Here is a 12,025-nt window from a genome sequence, read left to right as displayed (position 1 = left end):
AGGCAGCCGTGACGTCTGTTCAGCCACAGTGTTTTTGCAATACCCATATATCCTAGATTTTTTTTAAACCCTATAATTATATTAAGAGTGATACTATACTAATATCGCAGCTAAACTATAAATTATCTTGGATATCCTATAGGGATGCCATGGTAGGTCACAAGAAATACCATGAAGCAGAGGTTTTCAAAGTGGGAGGCGGACCTCCCCAGGGGAGCTTCAAACCCAGTGTTTCAAACCGTTTCAGGGGAGGCTCAGTGAATAGAAGTGAAATTGATTATTACATTATTTATCAAAAGGAGATCACATAGAATAGCCTAAATGTGTGTGATTTGATTAAAGAGATAGTTCAGAGTTACAATAGTCTACGCATTGTGACATCACAGGCATTTTGACATCAGCAGTGAGTCCCACTGATGATGTCACAATGCCTATGACATTATCAGTGATGTCATCAGTGACAGCACTGACCAATTTATGAGATCACTGATTACCTACACTACTGATGATGCAATAGGCATTGTGGCATCATCGCCAGTGATGTTATAGGCATTGTGACATCATCAGTGACAGTGATGTCATCAGTGATGCGAAGTTGGGCAATTGTGCGCTGCGCATGACAGTGGTGCATGCGATTGTGCACTGCGCATGCCAATAGAGCAGGCGAGGCCAAGCTGCCCTAGTATGTGACAATTCATGAACATGCCTTCATATTCTCAGAATAGCTCCAACCTCGATCCAGGTGATGAGAATCAGGTGTGTGGAACGGTAAGCAAACAGAATCTGTGAAACATCTGCAGACAAAAGCCAAACAGTTGAATTGTTGAATGTCAACTAATAAGCTGTTGAAATGTTACAAATACTCTGTAGACTCTGTGGGCAAACTATGCAAATAAAGTGTTACCCAGTTGGGAATATTTAACCTTTTTCAATGTTATAAACTGAAAAAACTGCCCTCCTGAAAAAGGTATGTCCTTGGTAAGATATACTGGGAGTTTTCAACACATTAGTTAGTTAGTTTATTTGTTCTTTTGGAAAATTGCCTTGCATCTGTAGCAGTCAGACAAGACACAGCACATTCAGTCAGACAAGATACAATACATTCAGGATACAGCACATTGCAATACAATGCAGTACAGCACAATGTAATAAAATTATTTTTACAGACGCAAAAATAATGTTCTTAAAGGTACTATGCAAAGGCCACCAGGCCGAAATGTCTGTCTATTACATTTGTAATCCTTGCATCTGAGCTAGAGTGTGCTCCAATGTTTACAAAGAATGCAAATGTAAACAAACCGTTTATGGCTTTCAAGTAAATCTAAAACTAATTTTTAGTTCTTACAAACGATATTCCTTGTATCAAGAGATCTGTCAAACCTAAGATATTCGAAAGTGTAAAAAAGAAGAAAAAAGTTTGTTTACATTTGAAGGGCCCTAAAAAGTTGCATAGTATACCTTTAAATATATGGGTCTAATTGATTTTTGTTTAGGCTATATTGTCGGTCGTTTGCCTTATGATCACCTAGTGGGATTCAGTTTACCAACATGTCTATTTTGCGCCTTGCACTACATCACTGATCACACCAATATCCATTTCCCTATGAAGACCAGCTCGCACACCTCCGTGCTTTTTTTAGACAACTGTCCTTGTGGTCTGCAGTGCACACTGAACAGCTAGTGAGTGGAGGCTCCTGCACTGCGCAGGACGCACCAGCAGGGTGTCAGTGACGCTGGGTGGGAGTGGTTTCTGTGGGAGGACCGCACCTCCGAGGCTCCTCCAATCCGAGAGAAAGCCGGCTTCCTGTGAAACCAGATGGCCACTGATATATAACTTGAGGACGCAGCTGATGCAATACTAGACGGAGAAACGCGTGTCACGTCAGAAGCCCAGTATATACAGAAGCAGGACCAGCTGAGGAGGAGGAAGACGCATCTCATCACAGGCAGACAGGAAAAAAAGGGACGCTCGGTTTTTTTTGCACTATAGGCTATTATTCATTGGTGAGTAAACGGTTTAATCTTAAATGTATCATCAATTAATTTGTTTGGGGGGGAAACAATAGCTTAATATGTGCAGTTATTAATTTGTTTAAAATGAATGGCTGCTGCACATATTAAACAATTGTTTGTTTTGAGCCTATTCAATTTATTTGATTTGATTTTTACCATAAGCTGTGCTAATTTTATACACTTAGTTTTTATCCATCTTGTTCATAGGAAATGCATGCAAAGCTGTATTTTTTTGTCTCACTTTTTTTTTTTAAGCAGTGACGTAGTGAGCACAGACATTATGCCAAGACAGCAGTCATTTTACCCTGGCACACTGGTCTGGTTTCATTTGTGTCTGAGTCTGGATACATGGCATTGTGTCTCAAAGACTTACTGAATCGACTTGCAAATCAATTGATTATAGGCGTAGTAGCCTAAAGGGAAATAGCTTATTACGCATGCGCGCGCATTTATTATAGGGATTTAGGATGCATGAGGTAGAATTAATAACCTCCAGTCAGCATCGGGGACATTGAATCTGAAGGAGCCAACGTGACACGCGCACCAAGTCAGGGGGACCTATCTGATTTGAGCCCCCTATTACGCAACCCACGTGCTGTTCACGTTAAACGATGCTGGCTCAACACTGCATGTGAGGATTGCGCTCGGTCAGTGCGCATCACGGGCAGTACTTCTATTGTGTAGCCTCTGGCAGAAAGGCGCTGTTGTATTTTTTATATTGTCTCATTATAGCAGGTCTATGCAGAGTCACCAAAACTTCCAAACACGCTAAAAATATCGTTAATTGCTAGGGACAAATGGATAAATTGACTAACTATTGACTGGTCAACTGTGTGATATACAGTAGCTGGCAATTTTTGCTCTCCAATGTCACTGACTTTGGACACATTTGGACTCACTCTCTAACGTTAATAGCCTATGCGTAAATTTCAACAGAGAGGGCGGATAGAGCCATACAGTAGTAGCCTACTGTATGGCTCTATCCGCCCTCTCTCTCTGATTGGCTGTCGCTGAACGCACGGTCGTATAAATACTCTCAAGTTCATCTTTTCTTTCCCTTTTTGGGAAGCTGCCCCGCACCTTCGGTAAGTAGCTAGACTTAAACAAAAATATGCGCGGCGCAAAAGTAGTCGGTGAAAGCGGCTTACAATGCGAACACATTTACTAAACCCGCCCAGACAGACTCAGCTCCTCATCAGATTAGCGCTGCGCCGGGAACATCACCTGTCTAAATAGCCTAAATTAGGCTCCATTTAGGCTATTCACATCTCAATGTGCAGACTGCACACTGCCAGGTTGCTTTTTTTGCATGGTTTCGTATTTAGTGGCGGTGTTTGCTTGTTTATAATGATGATGCGTAATGGTGCGTAATGGTGCGTAATGGCTAAAATGCATAACAAATACAAGGTATTGCTGTGTTAACCGTGCAATTGAGGCGCTGTTCGAAAAGCTGGATTGCGTTGCTTGCGCTCCAGTCCATCTGTCTCAACCTGTTTGAAACCATACGTGCCAATTCTTCCTGGCTGACACCTCAGAATGTTTTCACTGATATGGCTTGCTTTCCAGTTTCATGTTACCACAGCCGCTTGTGGAAGCTTTGTAGATGCAACTTGTCCACATGGGCCGATCTCTTCCTCTCGTCTCTCTTTCTATCATGCTGTCGCTTGGCGCCTGGGGCATGGAAAGATGCATACTACAGTAGCCTACCACATGTCTTGGCCATGAAACGCTGTATTGAAATAAAGCGACCAGACGATGGCAGTCAAATTTAGAGTCAAGGACTTCCTCATTAACGAAACAGTTTAACCAAGGGTAAACTGCAATGTGGAATAGATTGTCAGCAATATGTGATAATAATAGTAATAATAATAATAATAATATAAAGAGGTTTTGGTAACGGTTTAGAATACAGCCCACAACTAACCATGTAACTAGGGTAACAAGACTGTAGTTAGGGTAACAAGACTGTAGTTATAGTATAACTACGGGGTAACAAGACTGTAGTTATAGTATAACTACGGGGTAACAAGACTGTAGTTATAGTATAACTACAGGGTAACAAGATCTGTACTTATAGTATAACTACAGGGTAACAAGCTGTACTTATAGTATAACTACAGGGTACCGCACCTGTACTCATAGTGTAACTACCGGGGTGCGGGCTGTATTCTGAAGCTGTGTCAATTCGCCCACACTTATATAGTAACTAGAGTGCAACTACAGGGGCGCCGACTGTATTCTAAAGCAGGGGACCAATTCTGCACTTACAGGCCAAGTAGCCTACAGGGTACCACACCATAGTATGTAAGTGTGGGCGAATTGACACAGCTTCAGAATACAGCCCCATAATTACCCTGTAAGTACAGGTGTGGTACCCCGTAATTACCCTATAAGTACAGATCTTGTTACCCTGTAGTTACAGGCTAAATTCACTTCTTGTTACCCTGTAGTTACACTATAAGTACAATCTTTGTTACCCTGTAGTTATACTATAACTACAGTCTTGTTACCCCGTAGTTATACTATAACTACAGTCGTGTTACCCTGTAGTTATACTATAACTACAGTCTTGTTACCCCGTAGTTATACTATAACTACAGTCTTGTTACCCTGTAGTTACATGGTTATTTGCGGGCTGTATTCTAAAGCGTTACCGAGGTTTTCTGCTCTATCGTATCAGTTCATGCAACGAAAAGAAAGTCTTGACTCATGGTATTCCATCATTGAATGGGGAATTTTATAGCATTGATCTCGCCCAAATGCATGCATACTGAAAGTGTCCGCACCCTCTCCTTTTGCTCCACAGGTGACAGTATGCCTGTTGTCAGAACCCTCAGCAAGGTGGCCAAGCAGGCCCTCCTGAGCACCCCGGGGTGCGGCTGCCAGCCCCTCACAGTGGCGGTGCGCAACATCAGCTTCTCCCCTCGGCAGGTGACGTCTGACGCCAGCTTCCACTCTGTGTCCTTCTCAGAGACGGACCACCCCAAGGTGCTCATTACAGGTGGGTGACATCCCGCTGGACAACTTACAACACTTTTTATTATACACTTCAAACAGCGTCATCCTGTGCTGCATATCAATATTGATGAGAACGACGGGTGTTAGACCTTGATGTCATGCATGCATGCCAGCTTAGGTGAAGGATACACTGTAGCTGGTTCAAATGTGCTCAGCAGGGATTCAACACCAGCAGCATTGATAACAAGATTGGCAACGAAAGCAGCACGGGATGCCAGTTCAAAACAAGTTGTAGGCGTCAAGTGTTTTGACCCTTTTCATATGGCCCACTCTCCTCCTTCGCTACTTCAGTCTCCATGGAAACCACCAGTACTGATGATTATTACAGTAGCAGCTAATTTAATGTGTGGGATGTCTTCTGATGACATATTTGGTCTCCTCTCTGTATCTCTCTGTCTCGCCATCTTTTGCAGGCGGCCTTGGACAGCTTGGAGTCGGGCTTGCCAAATTGTTGAGGTGAGAGTTTCTCACACTCAGATTGACACCACGTGCTTAGCGTTTCACAATTCTAGTTTCAGCCGACGGCTGGGAAAGTGCTGTTTGGGCTTTGGAGACACATATTTAGAGCCTCACTTCTGTTCTCTTCTGTTGTATAACTTTGACTTCCTGCCTTACAGGAAGAGGTTTGGAAACAACAACGTCATTCTCTCCGACATCAGGAAGCCTCCAAGCCACGTCTTCCACAGCGGTGAGTGAAATACTGTGTGCTAAAGCCTGGGTCTAAACTGTGTGCTAAAGCCTGGGTCTAGGCAGTTTCAGACTTGCATCAGTTTGACTAAATCCGATGTCAAGCAGATTTAGTCAAATCAGTGTGTATGCACCAACCTCTTTAATCATGAGAAAGGGACAGTGTTGGGGGTAACTCATTACAAAAGTAACATATTACATGTAATATATTACTGTTAGCAGTAACTCAGTAATGTAACTTATTACCAATAGGATTTCAGTAATATACCAGTTACTTTGTCTAGTAACACAAGTTACAAATTGAGTTAAAACAATTTTTTATATGAAAGCATATATTTTAATATATACAATAATTTCCTAATCAAATTGTATGTTTTTATGCACACACAAAAATCCACTATAGATGACAATAACAAAGGAAAAGGATACCATTTAGAATTTTGGACACTTTACATACTTTATTTTTCGGGATGGTTCCGGGGCGGCAATGTCATTCTGCTACTGCTGTTATTTTTTGTGAAAGTAATGCAAGAGTAGTGTAATAAGTAATAAGTTACTCTACACAGACAGTAATATTGTAAAGTAATGTATTACTTTCAAATGAAAGTAACTAGTAATATGTATTACATTTTGAAAGTAACTTGCCCAACACTGGAAAGGGACCTTCAGTTTCTTTATTCGGCAGACCACTGACTAATACCAGACCTGTTCAGAAGAATTTGGCAATAATGTTGCGGAATGTTCTGGTGAAATTTGTTAATGTGTTACAAGTGTACCATAGCCATTTGCATCACAGTCTCAGTCAAGCTGCCAAATTAGACAAATACAATGCTGGCATTAAAAAATGACTCAAACCTGACCCATTCTTTCCTTATTGATTTTATTTTGTGTGTTTATTTTGCAAGGCTGCTGATCAAGAGGAAGTCGATAAACTCTCTTGCAAAGGGTTGTTGATAAATGACTCCACCTTCCTGAATCAATTTGTGACGCACAGTGACTGTTCTGCCAATGAGCGGTAATGAACTGTCCAAAGGAAGTGATGAATGGGGCTGTTAACAGCCTCCAGTTGTAAACAACATTTTACTGGCATGAGTATTTCCATGTCAGTGGTTCATTATATGGCAGTGTTTACTGCCCAACACAGACGACATCTGAGGAAAAAAAACATGTAATAGGCAGGTCAAACATAAATCCATACATTAGCGGCTTGTTAATTGCAGAGAAGTACAGCCTGCTAGTGAATTCCTTTCAAGAAGAGCTGTGGAAGTGAATAGGGAGGAGATAAGCTATGCAATGACTCTGAAAACAAGAGTATGGGAGGATGAGGCTTACATTTAAATATATTACATTTTTCAATTTCACAATAATACATTTCACCATTTTACTGAGGAGTTTTCTTCAAGGTGCATTGAAAGGAACACTTGAACAGATATGGGAAATATTGTGCATTTTCACATATTAAAACTTTTCAATCATCTCCCTCACCATCAGGCCCCTTCATCTACTCGGACATCTTGGACTATAAGAACCTGCGTGAGATCGTGGTGAACAACCGCATCACTTGGCTGGTCCACTACAGCGCTCTGCTCAGCGCCGTAGGAGAGGCCAACGTGCCTCTGGCGAGGGCCGTCAACATCACCGGTGAGTGAGCTTCCAACAGGCTACCTTCAGCTCCTTTGGACCTTATGATTCACTGTTAACAGTCTTGACCAGGTCATCTATCCGTTCCTCAGGGCTTCACAACATCCTGGACATCGCAGCGGAACATGGCCTGCGTCTGTTCGTCCCCAGCACTATTGGCGCCTTTGGCCCCACTTCTCCCCGCAACCCTACCCCAGACCTGTGTGTGCAGAGGCCTCGCACCATCTACGGCGTCTCCAAGGTCCACGCTGAGCTGATGGGTGAGGTGAGATCTTCTCCACACAAAACCAAGATCACACATAAACCTATACTTTCATTAGGACTTTATGATGCCGTTATTAATCTCTTTCCATCTCACAGTACTGGTGACCTTGAGTGTCATGAAAGGCGCCATCAAATAAAATGTATTATTATTATTAGTAGTACTGATTGATACTGTATATTCCATTTTTGATGTGTTGTACATACAGTACATGGGCCATTTTGATATCCATTCTATGGACGAATTTGATATAAATATCTCAAATGTGTTCCTGTCTGCTTCTCTATAGTACTACCACCACCGTTACGGCCTGGACTTCCGCTGCCTGCGCTACCCAGGAATCATCTCTGCTGACTCGCAGCCCGGCGGCGGCACAACAGGTGAGAGGGATGAAATCCCATCACATGGTCCCGTTGGAACTCAGCCACATACGAGTTCTCCATTTTCATTTATCCGTCTATTCCTGTACCCCTCCTGTCATGTCACGAGTTAGTTATGTAACTGACTTGTCCCCAGAGAGTTGTTGACTTGTATTTTTAGACCTGTGGGAAACTTGCTGCCCCATCCCCGTATTTTAACTCCTCCGAACAGCCACCACATCCTCCACCACCCCCCAAATATTTGTATGTGTGGTTAGCGATTTAGAGTAACATAATCAGGTTAGTCACTGTGATTGACAATTTAATGATGTGTGGTTGGTGTAGTTGCAGTAATGTTTTCAATTCATAGTGCTTACCTTCACTTTTCCCCTATTCACCCATAGTTGATCAGAAGTCTTCATAGTTGGTGTAACGTCGTGATGATTTTGTTTCCTCTCTCCATCTGTTCCAGACTATGCTGTGCAGATTTTCCACGACGCCGTCAAAACGGGCAAGTTCGAGTGCAACCTGAGGCCCGACACGCAGCTGCCCATGATGTACATCGATGACTGCCTGCGCGCCACGCTGGAGGTGATGGAGGCGCCCGTTGACACGCTCAGCATGAGGACCTACAACATCAACGCCATGAGCTTCACCCCCGAGGAGCTGGCCCAGGAGGTGCAGAAACAGCTGCCCGACCTGGAGGTCACATACGACATCGACCCCGTCCGACAGGCCATCGGTAAGTGTGCCCCCAAGTTAGCGTTCTCTTTGTATTCAGTAGGTGGATAGACCGTTGAAAAAATGGCAGCCACCTGGTGCAGAGTATGCTTGCTCACTTACAACATCCTTTCCTATTTCTAAGTTCCATTTTCTGAGAGGCAGTTATCAGATAAGCTGAGGTATGTTAAAAAGTGAGATTCAGATCACCTGTATTGACTCATCCCCCCTATCTGTTCCTCTCCAGCTGACAGTTGGCCAATGAACTTTGATGACACCAACGCACGGAACGACTGGGGCTGGAAGCACGACTACGAACTCCCAGAGCTTATCCAGACGATGCTCAACTTCATCGGCTCAGAAACGCGCATTGCTCGCGCTAACTGAGAGCGGCGCACGTCAGTTGGGAGTATTCTTTGTACATACTGTAAAAAAAAGAGACTGATCAAAGAGAATGGAGAAACGTTGCCTGTACATAGTCTTTCTCTCTCTTCTCTGTGTGATTCGTAAGGGCTGTGTTTGCCGGGCGGGCACAAGGCTACCATGTCTGCAGAATGTGATGGCCAAGTCGCAGTGTGGGCCAGATAACTCCCCCCCCCCCCCCCCCCATACACACACACACACACGTCTGTCTGTCCCTCCCTTGCTCTCTGCCACTCCCTCTCTTTCGGCTTCGTGGTTTGGGTGAAGAGTGGTCTGTCAGCGGAAGCTTGTCAGACTATCAGGGATGATAGCAGGTGTTGGTGCAATTTTGGCTCGGCTACAAGATCGGCTCGGGCACGCGCTGTGATTGGCTGTACGTCGGGCACGTGGGATGAACGTGAGCAAAATGGCCGACAGCTTTACATTAGCTAACAAGCTAAGCTACTGATGTTATCAGACTTGATAGGCATTAAAAATATGAATCATACAAACATTCAATGATCATGATTCAAGTGTTACAGGACCATTTGTCATAAACATGAGCCTTACTTTTTGAAAATAAATGTTGTGAGAGTTTACCTTCATCTGTAGTTGTCGACGCCGAGCTGAGCACTTCTGGTACGGCGAGCCGATCCTGTAGGCCGAGTAGAACCTGTACCTACACACACAGGGCCGCTGAAAACCTTTTTCTTTGGAGTAAAAAGAAAAATGACTTGCATGTCTATGAATTGTGCGCCGTCAGCGTTGCAATGTTTCCTGGGCTGAAACCAAACAAACTGAACTTGTGAATGTAGGCGCATTCGTAAGTGTAATTTGTAATTTTCCAAGGATTTTGACAAATCAGGTATTCCAAGCTCTTAAAGGCCAAATTCAAAATATTAAAGAAATGAGTTTGAATTGAAAGGTTTACAAAATATTATATAAGTGGTGTCCTTTGATGCACTTTAGAAAGATTTATCTGCATTTAGAGCGGTGTAGAGCAGCTCATTTGAAGATGAACGCTATTTTTTTAATGCATTGTTCTTCTGTTTGTTCCGCGTTCTTTATTTATTCTGTCTGCTGGTGGTAAGTGTATGGGAATTTACATTGAGCAAAAAGCCCTTTTTCCACACTTGTTTATAAGTGTTCCTGTATGTCATCATATTGTTTTTCACCAGATCAGTTGAGCCATTATAACACAAAAGGGAAATTTGACATCATATGCCACAATTGTATATTATAACCACATTTTGTGGTTCTGTATCCCCCCCCAACATTCTGCAAAAGGGATGCATTGCTCTCTAAGTGAAAGTCAAGTTCTGTCTGTTCTTTCAATCTCAAAACAAGCTTTGATAATAAAACTTTTTTTCCAAGAACCTCAGTCCTCCTGCAGATTCCTTAATATTGAGATCCCTAAGATCCCCCTTTGTGTAAATAAGACTACAGGCAATACAACATGGTACCTCTTACAAGGTCTATGGAGTTGCAAAAGGCCCAGGAAAACATTTGAGAAGAAAACGTCCTCACAGGGGTGTTACAGTGCTTGAAACGTTTGTATTGGAATTTCACCAAGTGCTTCAATCATGACAGCATGGCTATTTTGGTCTTCACAAAGATTCTTATATACAGTATGTTCAAGTTTGAAGGAATGAAACGCCTCTTGTTTTGTTCTGATACCAAATATAGTAGCTAAATAATCTTTTTATTAGTCATCCAAGTTGTCCAGCATCAAATGTAAACCACTTATCCCATCATTACTAGTAGTGTCTAACCCTGATTACACGTAGCATCTGATAGAAATTGCATTGAAGTGATCTTGAGGCCTGTATGGTATCATAAAGCTTAACATGCATTACCGGTAATCAGATACTTCAATAGTGGCGTAACCTCAGAGTTGACCTTTTATTTGATGTGACCAGTGGAATCAGCAGTAAACCTGACTCGTGTGTTGTACTGTGGCATAAGAATAAGTGGACTGGAAATGCTGTGCCTGCATGAAAGTCAAAATATCAGATGGCATTTCGGCGATGCTGAGAGAGCTGCTGCCTGTGAGGTGTAGAGTTGCATAAATAAAGACTGAGGAAATGCAGTTACGTAAAAAGATATGCGGTTACAGTACAGTGTGTGCAGTGACGGTTACAGTACAGTGTGTGCAGTGACGGTTACAGTACAGTGTGTGCAGTGACGGTTACAGTACAGTGTGTGCAGTGATGGAAATGGCCAGGTTTTTACTATGGGAACCCTACTTAGGCAGGATGGGGGCCCTATTTCCACCACTGGGTGCGTGAAGGTTTTTAAGGTTGGCCCTTAAAGGAACACTCCGCCCATTTTCAACCAGCTTTGTATCATTAGAACATCAGTAGTATATCAGAAAACTGTAAACGGTTTTGAAGTCTGTCATTTAATTTGACAGTTATTGAGTGTTAAATTGTGGACCAGTGACATCACTGGTCCACACTAACTCAAATTAATAACTCATTAACTCAAATCAACTCTCAATAACTGTCAAACTAGATGAATGATGAATAGTTTGACAGTTATTGAGAGTTGATTTGAGTTAATGAGTTATTAATTTGAGTTAGTGTGGACCAGTGATGTCACTGGTCCACACTTTAACACTCAATAACTGTCAAATTAAATGACAGACTTCAAAACCGTTTACAGTTTTCTGATATACAACTGATGTTCTAATGATACAAAGCTGGTTGAAAATGGGCGGAGTGTTCCTTTAAGCAGCCCAAGACATCATGTAACACGAACCTGAGAAAACACATTTCTGTCATTATTTTCACACACTCACGGCATTGACAGGTGCTTTCATCTCCAGCAAATTGTTCTAACAGGAGCAGCCCTTCCTCCTAGGCTGCAGCCTACAGGCAATATTACCTGGATCTCAATTCAAGGAAGTTGAACAAACGCCAAG

At 42.6% G+C, this 12,025-nt stretch overlaps 1 protein-coding gene across 2 annotated transcripts; it reads left to right on the top strand.

The window, feature by feature from the left end:
* Window positions 1-1,869: 1,869 nt before the first annotated feature.
* tdh (L-threonine dehydrogenase) lies at window positions 1,870-11,463 on the top strand. 2 transcript variants are annotated; one of them, XM_083642537.1, is made up of 9 exons: window positions 1,870-2,004; window positions 4,820-5,014; window positions 5,445-5,487; window positions 5,649-5,719; window positions 7,210-7,359; window positions 7,452-7,624; window positions 7,911-8,001; window positions 8,453-8,722; window positions 8,948-11,463. In XM_083642537.1, the coding sequence occupies exons 2-9, from the start codon at window positions 4,828-4,830 to the stop codon at window positions 9,085-9,087; spliced, it is 1,125 nt and encodes a 374-aa protein (XP_083498663.1). In that variant the 5' UTR covers window positions 1,870-2,004; window positions 4,820-4,827; the 3' UTR covers window positions 9,088-11,463. The 2 variants fall into 2 exon arrangements, with proteins under 2 accessions (XP_083498663.1, XP_083498662.1); XM_083642536.1 differs by lacking the exon at window positions 1,870-2,004 and adding an exon at window positions 3,081-3,098.
* The last annotated feature ends 562 nt before the right edge of the window (window positions 11,464-12,025 follow it).

This window comes from Poromitra crassiceps, assembly GCF_964638095.1.
Source record: "Poromitra crassiceps genome assembly, chromosome: 9".
NCBI lineage: Eukaryota > Metazoa > Chordata > Actinopteri > Beryciformes > Melamphaidae > Poromitra > Poromitra crassiceps.
This window is presented reverse-complemented; position numbering and strand designations above follow the sequence as displayed.

Coding starts and splice junctions, on each gene's coding strand:
- tdh (XM_083642537.1), top strand. CDS start 4,828: ATGCCTGTTGTCAGAACCCTCAGCAAGGTGGCCAAGCAGGCCCTCCTG. Junction 5,720..7,209: donor AAGCCACGTCTTCCACAGCG/GTGAGTGAAATA, acceptor CCTCACCATCAG/GCCCCTTCATCTACTCGGAC. Junction 8,723..8,947: donor CCCCGTCCGACAGGCCATCG/GTAAGTGTGCCC, acceptor GTTCCTCTCCAG/CTGACAGTTGGCCAATGAAC.